The 19,418-nt window shown below is 48.8% G+C and overlaps 1 protein-coding gene across 1 annotated transcript; it reads right to left on the bottom strand.

Moving 5' to 3' along the window:
• Positions 1-645: 645 nt before the first annotated feature.
• fgfr1b (fibroblast growth factor receptor 1b) lies at positions 646-18,657 on the bottom strand. Its single transcript, XM_086186566.1, has 17 exons — positions 17,969-18,657; positions 11,389-11,511; positions 7,770-7,871; positions 7,510-7,682; positions 7,311-7,434; positions 5,930-6,120; positions 5,535-5,679; positions 5,175-5,365; positions 4,961-5,106; positions 4,622-4,743; positions 4,149-4,259; positions 3,874-4,064; positions 3,115-3,237; positions 2,964-3,034; positions 2,740-2,877; positions 2,240-2,345; positions 646-1,185 (listed from the first exon to the last, which is right to left on the bottom strand). Exons 2-17 carry the CDS (start codon positions 11,489-11,491, stop codon positions 1,129-1,131), a joined length of 2,094 nt encoding a protein of 697 aa, XP_086042692.1. The 5' UTR covers positions 11,492-11,511; positions 17,969-18,657; the 3' UTR covers positions 646-1,128.
• Between the last annotated feature and the right edge of the window lie 761 nt (positions 18,658-19,418).

The raw sequence follows: 19,418 nt of genomic DNA, 5'->3' as shown, positions 1-19,418 counted from the left end.
CAGGACTGGTCAGCTGAGTCCAGGCCCCTCAGACAAACATCTCACTATTTTGTTTGTCTTGGCTCGTCGTGGAGGTGTTAAGTGACGTTGCAACAGTTCTCACTCAGCCATCTGTCCATCAGATAATGGCCTGTCACCTCGGTGTTAAGGTCCATTTACACACACACACACACACACACACACTTGACCAGAGGTGTTTAACCGCTGCACCTCAGCGCTGACGCTCCACAGATGACAGCTGTGCGAACACCTCCAGGAATGAAACCTGTCCAGTGACGTGAGGAGAAGATTTTGTTGCATATTACTTCCTCTTCCAGTTTGTATGAGTTTTTCAATGAAAATACTTTTCCTGTTTGATTTTATGCAGTAAAAGCACAGCCCTCATTTTGGTCAACAGCCTCTGTGTCATGTGACCTAGAGACCCCGGTCCAGTCCCAGATGTGATGCTGTCACTCTTGCGTCAGTCTGGTTCACTGGTGGTTTTCATTACTTCATCAGGTGAGATGTATGGAACAGCGCGATTACCAAAATTAAACTAATTAATTACAGGATTCCTAATTAATTAAGCTAATTAATGCATTAAAGTGCAGCCCTAGTATAAAATAATATAAATAAAAATGATGCAACACAAGGAGATCAGTGAGAAGTGGAGGGTTTTAATACTGATCATCAGTTACTGTACACATTCAACTGCAGCAACAGTCACATGGCCTCTGGTGACGTCACGTGACTGGAGGACCAAACCGACCCAAAACATCCATAAATACATGTTGATTTCAAAGACTGAAATATTTGTGACCTCACATCATTTCTATAACCTTGGATGACGAAATTCCACCTTCCATATATCCAGCTATTATTTACAATATTCACACGTGATTATTAACAAACGGGCGGTGCAGCTGGCGGCTTCTCTTGAGGGTGAACTCAAGTCTCGATGCCGTCTCTGAGGCGGCGTGCGTGAGCCACTGCCTGAGGCCTCGCTGGGGAGTCACAGGCCAGCTGTTCCTCGCATCAGACGGCCGTGATGGACGGCAGCGACGCAGCTCGTCGGAGCTCCTCCGCTTGGCTGCTGCTGGGAGGAAACGGGATGAAGGTGCGATCCAGGAAGAGGAAGTCCCATGACGCCTATGTGGAGCGGACCGGAGAGTACTGGACCAGAGGCAGGGCCAGGTCCAGGTACTCCTGAGGAGCAGAAATATTCAAGAGTACTCAGTAAAATTCTAGAGAAACAATAGAGCTCCTCTACAGCAACGCTACAAATACCAGACGCTGCAGTGAGGCTCCAGCAGTCGTGACACCTCTCAGTACTATCAGCTCCTACTCTGCAGTAGTAGCCAGTACTATCAGCTCCTACTCTGCAGTGGTAGCCAGTACTATCAGCTCCTAGTCTGCAGTAGTAGCCAGTACTATCAGCTCCTACTCTGCAGTGGTAGCCAGTACTATCAGCTCCTACTCTGCAGTGGTAGCCAGTACTATCAGCTCCTACTCTGCAGTGGTAGCCAGTACTATCAGCTCCTACTCTGCAGTAGTAGCCAGTACTATAAGTTCCTACTCTGCAGTAGTAGCCAGTACTATCAGCTCCTACTCTGCAGTGGTAGCCAGTACTATCAGCTCCTAGTCTGCAGTGGTAGCCAGTACTATCAGCTCCTACTCTGCAGTGGTAGCCAGTACTATCAGCTCCTACTCTGCAGTGGTAGCCAGTACTATCAGCTCCTACTCTGCAGTGGTAGCCAGTACTATCAGCTCCTAGTCTGCAGTGGTAGCCAGTACTATCAGCTCCTACTCTGCAGTGGTAGCCAGTACTATCAGCTCCTACTCTGCAGTAGTAGCCAGTACTATGCGCTCCTACTCTAATCAGCACCATCTTTTCTGACATGTTGCCACATCCCTGTTCAAGACATCTGTATTCGTACTCCAATCATCTTCTAGGAAACATTCAATTTAACACTATCTGATCTGGAGTCAGTTGAAATGATGAATCTGACGTGAGTGACAGCAGCAGATTCGCACCACCCCCAAAATCATCTGTCGTCACGTCTGTCCACCTGATGACATGCGAGCAATTTTTAAAATGCTTGTTTTCTGAATGGAGTTCTGCTTGGAGCGACCCTGAGCTAACGCTGAGTTCAGGTGGATCGGGATACATCGGTTGTTCAATGTGACATTTGTTCAGGTGTCTGAAGCCCGTCAGTGCTTCATGGCTAAAATGCTCTGTCCACTCATTGCCTCTTGTTACCTGGTTGGCCATGAGAGACAGCGTTCGGTCTAAATCCTCCACCAGCTGTTGGAAAGTGGGCCGGCGAGCAGGGACGGCGTGCCAGCAGTCCCTCATCATCAGGTACCTGATCACAGCGTTTATGAGGACGACAGGGGGACAGCAGGTGAAACACTGAGTTACAAACATGTAAATTTCACTTTGGCAGGCGCATCGTTGTAGATATAAATCAGACAGCCCTCCCAGGGCGCTGCATCACCACCCGGGGGAAATGCCCGGGAGGCAACAAACGCTGGCCAATCAGAAGTGGAGCTGGAGTGAGGATAGAAAGACAATAACGCTGCTAATGTTTACGTAAATTTTTGTTTTTGGAAACCTGGGTCATAACTCCACACGCTGACCTCTACCATCAGCAATTCTTGGCCTTAGCATGGGTGTGAGTGTGTGTGTGTGTGTGTGTGTGTGTGTGTGTGTGTGTGTGTGTGTGTGTGTGTGTGTGTGTGTGTGTTGGGGCAACTCACAGATTGTGGGTGCATGCGGAAGGTTTCTCCATGCGGTGACCCTCCTTCAGCAGCTTGAAGAGTTCCTCTACGGGAACGCCAGGGTACGGTGACCCCCCGAGGGTGAAAATCTCCCACAGCAAGACTCCGAATGACCACCTGTAACGAAACGCGCACGTCATTGCATCAGGTACCATGTGAAAACGCATCACCAACAAGGGGAGGAAACGTTCCCGCAGACTCACACGTCACTCTGGTGCGTGTAGATGCGGTCAAATAAAGCTTCCGGCGCCATCCACTTGACCGGCAGTCGACCCTGGAGGAGAGCCAACATGTCAGCCAGCAACTCTGCAGCACAACGCCTTTAACCTTTCACGTTTGTGTTTCATGTCTCACGTTTGTGGTCTTCTTGTAGTAGTCGATGTGGTGGATGTCCCGGGCCAGGCCGAAGTCGGCTATCTTCATCACGCTATCGTCCGTGACCAGCACGTTCCTGGCTGCCAGGTCGCGGTGGATACACTGTCAGACAGGAGACGCGGCGTTCATCCCAAAACCACAAATAAATTCATCTTCTTCTGTGCTGCACTTTGTTGACGGTCCCTGAGAACTAAACGAGGCTCAAGCTCGCGGTCCAGCTTGAAAACTCATCATGGGTGTTCCAACAGTCGTGTTCCATCAGCGGAACATTCCCTGTCCGTCTCCAACAGCTGGGGAACCGTGCAGGGTGGCTCTGGAGGAGGCGAACTTTGGACGCTCCTCGTTCATTTGCTGTTCTCAACCATCAACATCATCTCCAATTATAATTTGTTGAATTGATGATGTCACTCTGGCGACTCGTCTCTGGGACCAAGCTGAGAGAAACCAGTTGCGGTTCAGGATGGGCGACGTAGCAACTCGAGGCTGGGTTGTCCAGAGCTGTGGCTGGTGTCCAACCCAGCAGCGTTGTGATGACCTCACTAATGCACTACGCTTTTCCGTCGCATTTGCGCTGAAACTCAGATGAATATCAGAAACAACCTCCGACATTAAAGACAGCATCCATCAGGTGTGATGAGTGACCAGCTGCATGTATATGTGTTACCTGGTTACCATGGCAACCTGCTGTAGTTTCCTGAATGTGTGTTGATGAACCAGTTATTTTGGCTGCACACACACCTTCTTGGATGCCAGGTACGCCATCCCTCGAGCCACCTGATAGGCTGCAGACACCAGCTCTCTGACCTCCAAACTACCCAGCGCCGGCTGCCGACAGCCGCTCCAGTACTCCGGCCCGACCGGGCGGCGAGTACGGAGATATTCCCTCAGGTTGCCCTGCGAGGCGTACTCCACCACCACGTACAGCGGGCCTGAGACATAAAAGGGGGCGGGACGTGTCAACGCAAACATCTGTCCACACACACCAGTGCCGCTAGACACCTCAAGATGCTCACCGTCCTGGGTGCAGGCGCCAAGCAGGTTGATGATGTTCTTGTGCTTGCCAATCATCTTCATCATCTCCATCTCAGAGATGAGGTCTGACAGGTCCTTCTCAGTGGCGTCCGCTACACACGGCAGGAAGTAATGAGACGTCACCTTCAGATACATCGCTGCCTTACTGAGGTGTTCTAAGAACCCTTTTGAGGATGGATCTCAGGTTGTCGGCTTCAGGACTGACAGTCACGTCTGATGGAGCTTCGTCATGTCGGCCTGCTGGCACTGAGACGAACAGCTCAACGTTTCAAAGTCACTTTGGTGGAAAAAAATCAGACTGTTTTGGCTTTTGAGTGCTGATGCAGATGGAAGTCAACATCAACCGCGACTACACAGGACTGAAACACGTAACCCAGAAACATTTCTGAATAAATACCGATCAGTAAACTAATCAATAAATAAATCATCACTGCAGGAGCAACTGAGGCGTCACCTTTGAGCATCTTAACCGCCACCTTGCTGAGACGTGTTGGTTTGTTCCTGTCAACGCCGACGGCCTCGGCCAGAACCACCTGACCGAAGCAGCCCTCACCCAGGGGCTTCCCTAGGGTCAGCCTGGAGAACACACACACACACACACGCACACCATGCACACACACACACACACATCACAGGCACACACACACACACATCACAGGCACACACACGCACACACACGCACACACACACACCACATTGTCGTCAGTGTACTGTAGAAGGTGGAAACTTACTGAGACTTTGACAAAGCTCAAGTTCACGCTCTGATTCTCCAGCGCCACCGCATGTCAGGTACCTGTCGCGAGGAAGCTCCCAGACGGGATCGTACGGGAGTTCGTACTCGGACACTCCAGCCAGGATGGTAGTGGCGGCGCTGGGCAGACGAGACTGACGCATCAGGCAGGTCCCTGACTGAAGGGAGGACGAGAACTCGAGGGACACCTATGGGTGTAACACACCTGTGAGGGCCTGCTGCAGTGGCGAAGCAGGAGACAGAATGACGGCGTTACCTGTCTCTTCAGGGGGACACTCTTGGCTAACTTCTGGACAGCTAACGGGCTGCTGAAGTCCGTCTTCTTGGGAGCACAGCAGAGCCTGCAGATGACCGCTGTGGCAGTGAGGGTGACGATGATGAAGGAGCCCAGGCAGTAGATGAAGATCTCCAGGTAGGCCTGAGAGGGCAGCGGCGATGGCGGCAGGTCTACCAACCACATGAGACCACAGACATGAGAGACAACGTAAAGATGGGCGCGACGGAGCGCCAGACGCTGCAGTCCACAGGAAGAAGTCGAGGTCTGCACCTGCACAATTCAACTCAAGCATTCATGCAGGACCGTTCTGGTGTCCTTTGTTGTTCTAGTGTAACGGACCTTTGACCACCGTGAGCCAGGCCGAGTGGTACGACACGCCGATGGAGTTCCCCGCCAGGCAGGTGTACTCGCCAGCATCATCAACAGAGACGTTCCTCAGAGTCAGAACCTCCATCTCCTTGTCCGTTGTGTTAAAACCAGCAGTCTGGCAAAGACAAACACGGGACACATTGGTGAGGAAGTCAACACGGACTGTGAGAGGGGTTGCCGTGGCAACGACAGCACACCTGTGATGATGATGCTGATGTGTCTTCCTCCTCTGGTCACAACAGAAGGAAACAAAAACGCTTCAACAATCATACAGTAAAAATCCTGCGTGAACTCTGGTTTCAGTGATCTGCAGGAACTCGTTCTTAGACAGGAACCTTCAGGTTCTACCAGACAGTCTCAGTTACCTTGAGAACCAGGACATACGGGAGCCCGTCGGGTCCTTCTCGGCTCCCGTTAACTGTGATGTGTTTGAGCCACTGGATGTGAGGCTGTGGGTCACTGAACACTCGGCACACAAACTCCACACTGCTGCCAACTACTGCAGTCTGATTGGCTGGCAGGCCGGCCTGGAGGATGGGCCTGTGGGGGGAACGCTCTGGGGCGAGAAGAGGCGGAGACACAGTTGGGTCAGCGGCAGAACCCGATAACAACAGCATGTAATAGTTAACACAACTTCCCAGAATCTTAAAGGAAGATGGACACGAGTAAACAGTTCTCTTGTAGTTTCAGTTTCAGTCAGCTTTCCTCTCTCAGCACTGACTGAACCGTGTTAGAACGCCGCTGGAGCTCAGACGGCTGAACGTGTGTGTCTCTGACAGGAAGTGACAGTGAAGACGAGGAGATGTTATGACCTCATGTAGGTTGTTGTTGCTGGGAGACCTCCGCCCACTTGTCAGATGTGTGATGGAGGTTAGACATTTCAGAAGTCCAGTGCGAATGACCACGTCTACTTTTAACCCTTTGAAGCACTGTGAACTGCTCTGTGTACAAATGGGGCTCTGTAGATAAACTTGCTGTGCGGGGTCATGTGACTGACAGACAAGAAGAGAGAGCCCCTCCTCTGGGGAGCTGAGACCCAGGCTAGTTAGCTTAGCATAATGGCTGGTAGTGGGTGGAAGTGTTAGCAACAGCTAGCTCAGGTCCAGGATGCTGGTTAGCTTAGCCCAATGGCTGGTAGAGGGTGGGAAGTGTTAGCATCAGCTAGCTCAGGTCCAGGCTAGTTAGCTTAGCCCAATGGCTGGTAGTGTTAGCATCAGCTAGCTCAGGTCCAGGCTAGTTAGCTTAGCCCAATGGCTGGTAGTGGGTGGGAAGTGTTAGCATCAGCTAGCTCAGGTCCAGGCTAGTTAGCTTAGCCCAATGGCTGGTGGTGGGTGGGAAGTGTTAGCATCAGCTAGCTCAGGTCCAGGATGCTGGTGTGTCCAGCAGGAACCCTCCTCCTCCTCATCATCATCAGTAGCAGCAGTCGCTCTTCTAGTCCTCAACAAACCTTTGGTTCTGTTGACCCAAGTTCCAGTGGAGCTTTGGAGGTGCTGCGTCAAATCACTGCTCCCAGTCAGGAAAGTAGTTCCGGCTACGTGTCTGATTCTACCACTACAACGTCTCCTCATGTTAACCTGGTATTCATCACCAAGGTTACACACAACCCTCCTGATATTAATGCAGGCAGAGACGGTTTGAGGCAAAGCAGCTAAATCGGTCCTTTCATGTTGTCTCATATCTCTCCCGCCTCCTTTCAGCTCTCCTGGTTGTGGCGGAGCACCTGGACAAACAGAGATGTGTTCTTACCAACCACATCCAGCAGGTAGGTGTGTTTGAGGCTCCCGTGTTCATTCTCCACCACACAGGTGTAGTTCCCTTTGTCAGATGGAACCACCGACTCCATGATGAGGGTCCACATGTGGTCTCGGATCTGAGAGATTCAAGGGACAATGTTAACTCCAGTACAACAGTGTGTTGAACCTCCTAAGTCTTAGTGATGTCACACCTTGAAGCCTCCGATTCTCTGGTCTTTCCGGAACTCTTTCCCGTTCTTGTACCAGCGCAGAGATGGAACTGGGTTTCCTGTTGCTTGGCAACGGAACTTGACAGTCCTGCTGGCAGGAACGGCGTGGAGCTGCTTCTCCATCTTCTCTGGCGTGACCCACTGAGGCGCCAGCGCTAACGAGGCCCCGTGAGGCAAACATGGTGATTACTTCAACAAAGAGAACCGCAAGCAAAGAAACAGGAAGAATGGTTCTGGCTTACGTTGGAGGTTCTCGTTGCTTGTTGACAGTTCGTTGGAGAGTTTATTTTCCTCTGAGGATGACTCATCGTCGTCTTCATCTTCGGAGGATTTGAGCGCGTCGGCTAGAGAAGAAAAGAGGCTTTTAAAAGCCATTTGTGTGAGGAGGGAAAAGGCCGGGAGGAGGCGTTCCAGCCTCCCTCCGACAATGAAAACATTTGTGGATTAGCCTCTGACCTCTGACCTCTGACCCCGGCTCGCTGTCAATGAGGCTTTCAGCTACTCAACAAGTCCTGAGACAGCAGCCCCCCTGAGCTGTCCATTCGCAGAAGGGTTCCTGACAGCCGTCTCAGGGACTGGAGAAACATTCCTTGTGGGGGGGCAACCAAGAACCCCTCCCACCAACCAGGCCCAGTTACGGATCCGTGCTACATGTTTGTGCATTATTGAACCAATGTTATACAACAGGAAACATGTTGATGACAAAAGTGTCTTTAACTCTGTGGTTCTAGAGGGGAGGGTGAGACCTGCCCCACTGACCAGCCGGGTCAGACGCTCAGGGACGCGTGGGACACTCCAGAGACGCATTAGCCTGCTAGCTTCAGTTATTTCAATGTACTGGAGGCGAATAAAGCACCGCAAAGAAAGAGGAGGAGCTTCACGGTCAAAATCAACATCTGGAAGGTTTCCATAGCAACAGATGGACCTCTGGTGTATAATACAGAGCTGCAAACATACTTGTGAGGACATGAAGTATGAAATGGATTTAATTTTGTTTTTTGGGGAATTTGCCTGTTTTTCCTACTTTCCAAGAGTTGTAAACTCTCATGAGTACATTCATGTATTTATACTCTGAAGTTATGAAGAAACACTCAAGTCATCACGAAACAAACCCATACATAAGGTGGGGGGGCCTTTTATTCTGTGCTTTCTCTAACAAGAGGACCACCAACCTGGATTATCTGAAAACCTCCCCCACCACTCAGGTGGAGCAGGAATCTCAGAACAAAAGCGCTGCTGAGAATAGAGATTATCGTCAATATGGAGCTTCTGTTAAACACAACAAAGAGTTCATAAAACAGGCAGCAGAGTGCTGGTTCGTGTGTGTGTGTGTGTGTGTGTGTGTGTGTGTGTGTGTGTGTGTGTGTGTGTGTGTGTGTGAAGTGAGCAGCGAGGGGGGGCCCTCACCGCTGAGCAGGGTTTGTTTATGAGAGGAGGCTGCAGAGGAGCTAAATCTGACGTGTTCTTGACGGAGAGAAAAACAAGAATTTACAGGCTGAAAAACAACAGTGTCACATGACTCAGCTGCCGTCCAGATGCTTCAACACACACGCCGATCTATATGAATGCAAATGCACACACGCTGGCGGCGCAGCAGGAACGCTCTCTGACAGGCGTTCCTGAGTCTCTGCTGTGCTGATTACACAGCGCCGGTAGAGACTCTGCATCTGTTAGTGCGTCTGGACAGGATACGGCCACCACAGCCAGCGCCCCGCCAGCCAAGCCGCGGTTACACCATGAAAACATCCCTTTAACAACTTTCAGATGCCGAAGAGCCCAAAGCAGCCAAACCGGGGAGAGGTCACTTGACAATTAAAGAAATTCGCTCATTGGAAAGTTTTACAGCGTTTATGTAAGCTCGAGCCCAAACCGCCGTGTCCACAGACGTGACCTCAAACTCCAGTACCACCAGGGACCTTTACCACCATGCAGAGACAAGTCCTTCATCCAGGTGACATCACCAGTTCTGATCAGCTCATTAACACCATGTCGACGCAGAGCCTTCGACAGCTGCTGTATTGTGTTGGGAGGAAGTTGACTCGGGCACAAAAGTGGGCGTATCCAGAGTAAAGCATGGTGACGTCAAGTCTACTGTGACGAGATAGCGGCGGTGCCATCCGGAGGTGTCACACATCTAATCCACATGACTCCACTGGGGCTGGCAGGCCCAGAACCATGGCAACAGGAAAGAAGCAGGGTTTGAGGTGTTGAAGACAAACACCCACACACCATTTTAGCTACCTGGCTACCTAGCTATAAACTACAAGCTACTTAGCTACGAGCTACCCAGCTACAAGCTACTTAGTTACTGAAGTTTGGTATGAAATTCAAAGAAATAGATTTTCTTTATTGTTGTGTCATATATTGTTGAGGTGAGGAACAATATTATAATATTATATCAAGGATTACCTACAAAATTAAATTATATGATAATATGGATAATATTAGATTATTACAGGAATAATCTGAGGATAATCAGTGAACAATGTAAAATTGATCAAGGAATAATCTAGCAATAATCCAGGAATAACAAAACTAATCCGGGAATAATCTGGGAATAATTTAAGAATACTCCAGGAGTAATTTTACAATGATCTATAAGTAATATCTGACACGACCACTTCCTGTTGGTCTACAAACACGCCTCCTCCCTGACATGACCACTTCCTGTAGGACAACATACACACCTCCTCCCTGAAATGACCACTTCCTGTTGGACTACAAACACGCCTCCTCCCTGACATGATCGCTTCCTGTTGGACTACAAACACGCCTCATCCCTGACATGACCACTTCCTGTTGGACTACAAACACGCCTCATCCCTGACATGACCACTTCCTGTTGGACTACAAACACGCCTCCTCCCTGACATGATCGCTTCCTGTTGGACTACAAACACGCCTCATCCCTGACATGACCACTTCCTGTTGGACTACAAACACGCCTCATCCCTGACATGACCGCTTCCTGTTGGACTACAAACACGCCTCATCCCTGACATGACCGCTTCCTGTTGGACTACAAACACGCCTCATCCCTGACATGACCGCTTCCTGTTGGACTACAAACACGCCTCATCCCTGACATGACCGCTTCCTGTTGGACTACAAACACGCCTCATCCCTGACATGACCGCTTCCTGTTGGACTACAAACACGCCTCATCCCTGACATGACCGCTTCCTGTTGGACTACAAACAGGACCTGCTCCCTGACATGACCGCTTCCTGTTGGACTACAAACACGCCTCATCCCTGACATGACCACTTCCTGTTGGACTACAAACACGCCTCATCCCTGACATGACCGCTTCCTGTTGGACTACAAACACGCCTCATCCCTGACATGACCGCTTCCTGTTGGACTACAAACAGGACCTGCTCCCTGACCTGCTCAGAGGCAAGGCTCAGGCTGCAGCCCCCATCAGATCTCTGTCTGAGTGATTTTCCAGTCTGAGCAGCAACACTCAATGAATCTGAAACCAGGTTTTGAGTCGCTCTGAATTCTGATTCCAATCCTTTTTCTCAGTCTGGACACTCAAACAGGATTCAAAGGTGTCTTTTCCTCTCTTACAACCAGCTTCTCTGCTGACCATCTTAACTCTGCATCTCATAGATTATTTGGTGATGTCTGGACACAAGAAATCTGATCTCATCACTTGCAAATATGCTTGTGGACATAAAAAAGCCCACGTGGGTCTGATTGGACGAGCGAGCCTGATGTGCGGTCTGAGTGGCCGCTGGGAACATCAGCTCCTTCACGCTCTGTTTGTGCTCCACGTTTTTCCGGAGACGACTGAGGTGGAACAAAAGGTAAACATTAACTCCCTTTCAGGGAAATATGTGACTTCCTCCATCTTACCTGCGTCTGAGTGTCTGTCTGTGGCCGGTCTGGACCGAGCCTGAGGAGCCTGAACCAGAAGAACCATCAGAGCCAGCAGCAGGAAGCAGCAGGGCGATGCCATCACGTCTGACACGGACGCCGCTGCAGCAGAGACATGACAACAGAGAAGTCCTCAGAGCTCCGTGTTTAAGGAGGGAGTTGCAGCTCTGACAAACACACCGCTGCTACTGATCAGCAGGTTTCTCTCACATTCCCAGCCCCACAGCACCAGGACTCCAGTCCTCCTCCGGCCCACCACACGGCTCCGGTGGTTCGGTTCTCGCCTTCATATTTAACAGCCTTGATGGATTTTGTGCATTGTGACGTTTTTGTCTCTCTGTTGCTGCACAAGAAAATAAAGCCTTGAATCACCTTGACACTTCTTTCATGATCACTAATCATCACTGTATTTTAAATCTGTCCCTGTGTGATTGTGTCGCTATCAGTGAACAAACCCGCAGGGACGAAGGGAGTGAACACATGAACAATTTAACCATCCTCCTTGAAAAAAGCAGAGACTTATAAAAAACAGGCTTTTTCTAATGCTGAAGTTCTCATGAGCATCGCTGCCTCCGTCCACCCTGCAGGAGCCGATCGAACCCACGTCTACAGACGACCAGCGCTCTCAGAGCTCTGAGCTTGTGGTCCTGCAAGAAGACGTGACGGAAGCTGGATTCCTGCATCATGACGGTTCAGCGGTAACTTCAGGTTTACTGTGTGTGTGTTGTGACCTCAGAGATGCGTGTCAGTGAAGCAGCTGTGCAGCTGCTGTCTGACAGCTGGCAGCAGGTTGACCACGCGGAGGTGAAGCCCCTCCAGCCCATTCAGACACGCGTCGAACCAAACACCCCACCATGTGGTCAGAATGACGCTGTGACCGTTTCCTCCCACTGGAGAGGCTGGTGATGCGTGACACCATCACCAATATTTGCTTGGATTTGATTCTTTTGTTTGCGGGAGAAAATAACTGAGATGACGCAGACGGCGTCCTCCCCACCGCCACAAACATTTGAAACATGAAGGGTAAGTGAGCATAAATGGATGAAGCCACTCAGCCACCGTCACGTCTGTCTTGGTTGATTCTTTTAATTCTGATTTTCTGCCGGTTTTTAGGGTTTGGGTTGGAAGATGCTTTTGTTTCCACAGGCAAGAACATTTTCTGAATCTAAATGAAATACAAAGCTTTACTGGTTCATGGTTCTTCTTTTCGTCCTAAAATGCTCAGCTGGACGTTTTCATGTTTCCTGAACAAACGCAAATGTTCTGGTTTGGAGAGAAAAACTCAGCCACCTAATGCTGCCAGCAGATGGTGCTCTACTCAACATGAGCCTGTAACAACTAGAGAAGAAGAAGAAGAGGCAGAAGAAGAAGAAGAAGAGAAGAGGAGGAGGAGGAGGAGGAGGAGTTGGAGAGGCAGTCTTGTGCTGCGTCCGAATGGCCAAGCAGGTCTGATGGTAGGTCTCAGAGCAGGTCGTAGGCTGTCCCAAACCACAACTGGCGTGAGTAGCGACCTACTTCTCAACCTAAATTCCAGCCTAAACACGCCCACATTGTAGGTCGGTTCAGGTGCATCCTACGGAGCAACCTATGGCCCACAATGCACTGCGGACGTCTTCTTCGTCCCCTAAAAACTTGTGGACCCTCAAGCCAAGTTTGCGCCACCAACAGTCTCCCATTCTGATGAACACCAACATTTATAGTCCTTATTAATGACTAAAGGTGCGTTAATGTGCTTAATAATAGAGAATGAGTGAAAGGTGCTCAGAGTGGAGTGCAGTACCACAGTCAGGCCAGCAGGTGGGGCTTTCGTTGGTGCTGTCTACCTATTTGTGGTGTCTGTGCTCTGCCAGCAGAGGTCGTGCTTCACCACCAGTCTTCTAGGGTGTGTGAATGGTGCCGCCGTGTTTAAGTTGTAGGACAGAGCTGCCAAGTCTCACGCTGAGAGTGAGAGAGTGAGAGTCATGCAATTCAGCCTCTTTTCACGCCACACTTGCCATTTCACACGCTCATTTGCCAAAGTTGAGATATGCTCAAATTCCACGAAATCCGTTTAAATCGGCGTTAAAAAGGGCGCCCTGACCAGAGGCCTCACTCTTGGGATTCTCTTGGGAACCTGGCAGCTCTGTTGGCAGTAGGTCGTAGCAGGAGGACGTAGGTTGCCACTTGGCAATTGGGACACAGCATTGGTCCTCCACCAGTGATCAGTGGGGGAGGTCTGGAGCCCAGGATGATGACACCTGGTCTGTCACATGACTTGAAGGCCCTCTGTTGTCTTTACCTGCTCAGCTGTGACATCATTAACATTGATGGTGGCGTGCTGTACAGCCGAGAACTGTCAATTATGATGAGGTGTCTGACTGGCTAACTAAACAACAAGAGAGCTGCAGGACCACCAGCACCCCCCCAAACCCTGACCCTGAACCCTCACTTCTTTCCCTCCACTTCTCCTCCTGTTGTCGTATCAACCCTCAGCAACCCACTGAGACAGGAGGCTGTGCTCCTCTCCAGTGTCTTCAGTGTCCTGGTGTACCTGGACTCTGGGGTACCTGGACTCTGGTGAGTTGTTCTGCCTCCCACATTTGAACCAGCAGGGTGTCTCTTCCTGAGTGCTGTTTCCAAGCTGAAACTCGAGGGTGGGACAGGAACTGGCACGTTGCTATGAAAACTATTCTGAGCTGCAGAATCTGGTGTGTAGGTGTCGGCTGCACACTTTTTTTTCGTAACCATACAAACGTCCAGCAGCACAAAAACATATGAACAACTGAAGCTACGGCAACGCAAAGGTGGGCCAACACACTCTGGAGGGTTCAAACACCAGTAGAACGTCCAGTTGCCTCGTAACCAGGTCAGACCTCAGATCAGGTGTGCGGTTCCCAGGGGGTTCAGATCTACATCAGATCCACCAGTAAACACCAGACCGGTGGATGGTGGAGGTTCAGTTCTACATCAGATCCACCAGTAAACACCAGACCGGTGGATGGTGGAGGTTCAGTTCTACATCAGATCCACCAGTAAACACCAGACCGGTGGATGGTGGAGGTTCAGTTCTACATCAGATCCACCAGTAAACACCAGAACGGTGGATGGTGGAGGTTCAGTTCTACATCAGATCCACCAGTAAACACCAGACCGGTGGATGGTGGAGGTTCAGTTCTACATCAGATCCACCAGTAAACACCAGACCGGTGGATGGTGGAGGTTCAGTTCTACATCAGATCCACCAGTAAACACCAGACCGGTGGATGGTGGAGGTTCAGTTCTACATCAGATCCACCAGTAAACACCAGACTGGTGGATGTTGGAGTGGTGGAGTCTTAAAAACCTGGGTTGCTAACAAGAGTCTAGAGGAGCCTACAGAGGTCATGGAGGTCATTAAAGGTCATCGGGGGAAACACAAGAAGCCTGAAGCTCAGTGGTGGTGACTCACTACTGAGACTCACTACTTCACAACTGATACTCACTACTTCACTACTGAGACTCACTACTTCACTACTAAGACTCACTATTGAGACTCACTACTTCACTACTGAGACTCACTATTGATACTCACTACTTCACTACTGAGACTCACTACTTCACTACTGAGACTCACTATTGATACTCACTACTTCACTATTGAGACTCACGACTTCACTACTGAGACTCACTGCTTCACTACTGAGATTCACTATTAATACTCACTACTTCACTACTGAGACTCACTACTGATACTCACTACTTCACTACTGAGACTCACTATTGATACTCACTACTTTACTATTGAGACTCACTACTTCACTACTGAGACTCACTGCTTCACTACTGAGACTCACTACTGATACTCACTACTTCACTACTGAGACTCACTACTTCACTACTGAGACTCACTATTGATACTCACTACTTCACTACTGAGACTCACTACTTCACTACTGAGACTCACTACTGATACTCACTACTTCCCTACTGAGACTCACTACTTCACTACTGAGACTCACTACTTCCCTACTGATACTCACGACTTCACTACTGAGAGTCAATACTTCACTACTGAGACTCACTACTTCACTACTGAGACTCACTATTGATACTCACTACTTCACTACTGAGACTCACTACTTCACTACTGAGACTCACTTCTGATACTCACTACTTCACTACTGAGACTCACTACTTCACTACTGAGACTCACTATTGATACTCACTACTTCACTACTGAGACTCACGACTTCACTACTGAGACTCACTACTTCAGTACTGAGACTCACTACTTCACTACTGAGACTCACTACTTCACTACTGAGACGCACTACTTTACTACTGATACTCACTACTTCACTAATGAGACTCACTACTGATACTCACTACTTCACGACTGAGACTCACTAGTGATACTCAATACTTCACTACTGAGACTCACTACTTCACTCCTGAGACTCACTCGTGATACTCAATACTTCACTACCGATACTCACTACTTCACTAGTGAGACTCACTCGTGATACTCACTACTTCACTACTGATACTCACTACTTCACTAGTGAGACTCACTAGTGATACTCACTACTTCACTACTGATACTCACTACTTCACTAGTGATACTCACTACTTCAATCCTGAGACTCACTACTTCATTAGTGATACTCACTACTTCACTAGTGAGACTCACGACTTCACTCCTGAGACTCACTACTTCAGTACTGAGACGCACTACTTCACTACTGAGACTCACTACTGATACTCACTACTTCACTACTAAGACTCACTAATTCATTACTGAGACTCACTACTTTACTACTGAGACTCACTACTTCACTACTGATACTCACTACTTCACTCCTGAGACTCACTACTTCACTACTGATACTCACTACTTCACTACTGATACTCACTACTTCACTACTGAGACTCACTAGTGATACTCAATATTTCACTACTGAGACTCACTACTGATACTCACTACATCACTACTGAGACTCACTATTGATACTCAATACTTCACTACTGAGACTCACTACTTCACTACTGAGACTCACTATTGATACTCACTACTTCACTACTGAGACTCACTACTGATACTCACTACTTCCCTACTGAGACTCACTACTTCACTTCTGAGACTCACTACTTCACTACTGAGACTCACTACTTCACTCCTGAGACTCACTACTTCACTAGTGAGACTCACTAGTGATACTCACTACTTCACTACTGATACTCACTACTTCACTAGTGATACTCACTACTTCAATCCTGAGACTCACTACTTCATTAGTGATACTCACTACTTCACTAGTGAGACTCACGACTTCACTCCTGAGACTCACTACTTCAGTACTGAGACGCACTACTTCACTACTGAGACTCACTACTGATACTCACGACTTCACTACTGATACTCACTACTTCACTACTAAGACTCACTAATTCATTACTGAGACTCACTACTTTACTACTGAGACTCACTACTTCACTACTGATACTCACTACTTCACTCCTGAGACTCACTACTTCACTACTGATACTCACTACTTCACTACTGATACTCACTACTTCACTACTGAGACTCACTAGTGATACTCAATATTTCACTACTGAGACTCACTACTGATACTCACTACATCACTACTGAGACTCACTATTGATACTCAATACTTCACTACTGAGACTCACTACTTCACTACTGAGACTCACTATTGATACTCACTACTTCACTATTGAGACTCACTACTGATACTCACTACTTCCCTACTGAGACTCACTACTTCACTTCTGAGACTCACTACTTCACTACTGAGACTCACTACTTCACTCCTGAGACTCACTACTTCACTCCTGAGACTCACTCGTGATACTCAATATTTCACTACTGAGACTCGCTACTTCACTACTGAGACTCACTACTGATACTCACTACTTCACTACTGAGACTCACTACTTCACTTCTGAGACTCACTCTTTCACTACTGATACTCACTACTTCACTACTGAGACTCACTACTTCACTACTGAGACGCACTACTTCACTCCTGCGACTCACTACTTCACTACTGAGACTCACTACTTCACTACTGAGACTCAGTACTTTACCCTAGAGGAATGCAGTCGTGGATCTGCTGTGCAGAACCGCCAGCTCTCAACATCTGTTTGGCCCAACAAAGATTGTTGCCTTCCTACTGAGTTCTAGTTGTAGTTAGTTAGCTAGTTACTTAGTTAGCTAGTTACTTCGTTGTGGTCATGTATTTGTGTTTCTGACGGTAAAAAGTTGCTTCCTCCCATCAACTCAAACACTTAAAACGCCACTTCTCTGCTTTGATTGCCTCACATGAGATTTTTTATATTTATACTCCATTTTACTGATGAGCGGTACAAATATTCAATACCTCTACCGATACTTCCCTTCCACGTGTAACTCTAACGGAGTTACTTGGTCAGTTTGAGTTTGTCAGCTTGTCTTCGAGCCAGTCGGACCCGGGAGGGACCACAACTAGAACTAGATCCGCGGATCCGATGGAGGTTTTTGCTTTTCTACAACAGGAGACCATCAAGGAGGGAAAAGCACGAACGTCACCACACGTACCTGGTCGGGAGATTGACGGCGGAGAACCGAACAGGAGCAGTGACGCAGCGAGTCCGGCAGCGTCAGTGACTCACGCGTTCATCACCGTTCCTCTCCGGTCCGGACTCAGCACAGCCCGCGCACACACCAGCGATGCAGCCTCCGGCAGAGGACACGCCCCCTGCCGGAGGCTCCTGTCCCTCCCCGCCCCTCTGACGGGGTCAATCCCCGCGCGGCCAGGTCGGGCAGTCCGGTCCGGGTCAAGTTGTGAAGCGTGTAAGTGTCGGAAGCCCAGCCGGTACCGAGCCAAAACCAGAGAAAGAGTCAGAACTGACAGCGAACAACCGACAAGAGTCCGAATTTTGAGACAAACTAAACAAACTAAACAGCTTCAAAACCGTCACCTTCAAGGCGGTCTCATCAGCGTGCAGGGGTTTCCGGTTCTGTTTGGACCGGACCGGTGTCCCGGGTCCATGAGTGCAGCCTCACCAGGTTCAGTGGCTCGGACCCCCTGAGGTTCTCAGGACAGAGCCTTGTAGCATTCAAGGCCTCAGAGATGAGAAGGGTTAGCCCTGAAACACAGAAATTATGAAAGGGTTCAGATAAAAGTCACGTTTGAGGAGGTCAGAGGTCAAACGGTGAAATTATGAGTCCGAAAATGAGTTTTATAAAAAACATTTCCTATGTCAGACTTCTTATCTCATGTGTGCTTGGACTGTTTTGACGTTTTGTTTCTACCATTTATCAAAAATGTACTTTTTCGGAATCTTCAGACTTTCATTTCTGACATTTGTCTCGGCATTGAAACGTCTGTGGTTTCTGTTAGCAGTTTTATGATTCCAGCGACGTCTACGGAAGCTCAAGCTGCTGCCGCGACGAACGTGAAAATAGATTCAAAACAAATGCATTAGTTGATTAATTTTCTTTTCATTTGATTGATAATTGAATTCAAACCATCAACTTTGATAAATTTACAATTAATTTGATTTTTAAAGCCAATATCTTTTGACATGAAGGAAAATAAGAAATGTGAGAAAATTCAAACTTGAAAAAATAAACATTGTCAACATGTTTTTCCAATGTTTCAATGAAAGAAAAAAGATTATTTGTTTCTTAAATAGGAGCAGGTGGAGGAGGGGCAGGAGCTGATGGTTCAAATCCTGCTCTCACATTTGAACTCAGGAACTTTCCTCTTTCAGCAGCTGAAGAGAAACAATCGGACGTGTATCTTGTTTGCTCTTTGCAGTTGGATCAAAAACCAGAACGGTGCTGAACGTGCGGCTGAAGCACAGCCGGATAATCCTGACGGGCCACCAGCGCTGACAGGCCCGCCGGAGGCCTTTGTCCATTCATGGAGGTATAATGTGAGTGTGAGTGTCAGGCAGAGAACAATAGACGGGAGTGTTTGTGAGCTCGCGGAGGCTCACAGAGACGCTTTTGTGGTCTTTCTAGACTCTCACACGCCGATTGT

Source organism: Aulostomus chinensis, chromosome 19 (assembly GCF_037954235.1).
Source record: "Aulostomus chinensis isolate RoL2024-O1b breed Wild chromosome 19, RoL_Achi_v1.0, whole genome shotgun sequence".
Classification (NCBI taxonomy): Eukaryota; Metazoa; Chordata; class Actinopteri; order Syngnathiformes; family Aulostomidae; genus Aulostomus; species Aulostomus chinensis.
This window is presented reverse-complemented; position numbering and strand designations above follow the sequence as displayed.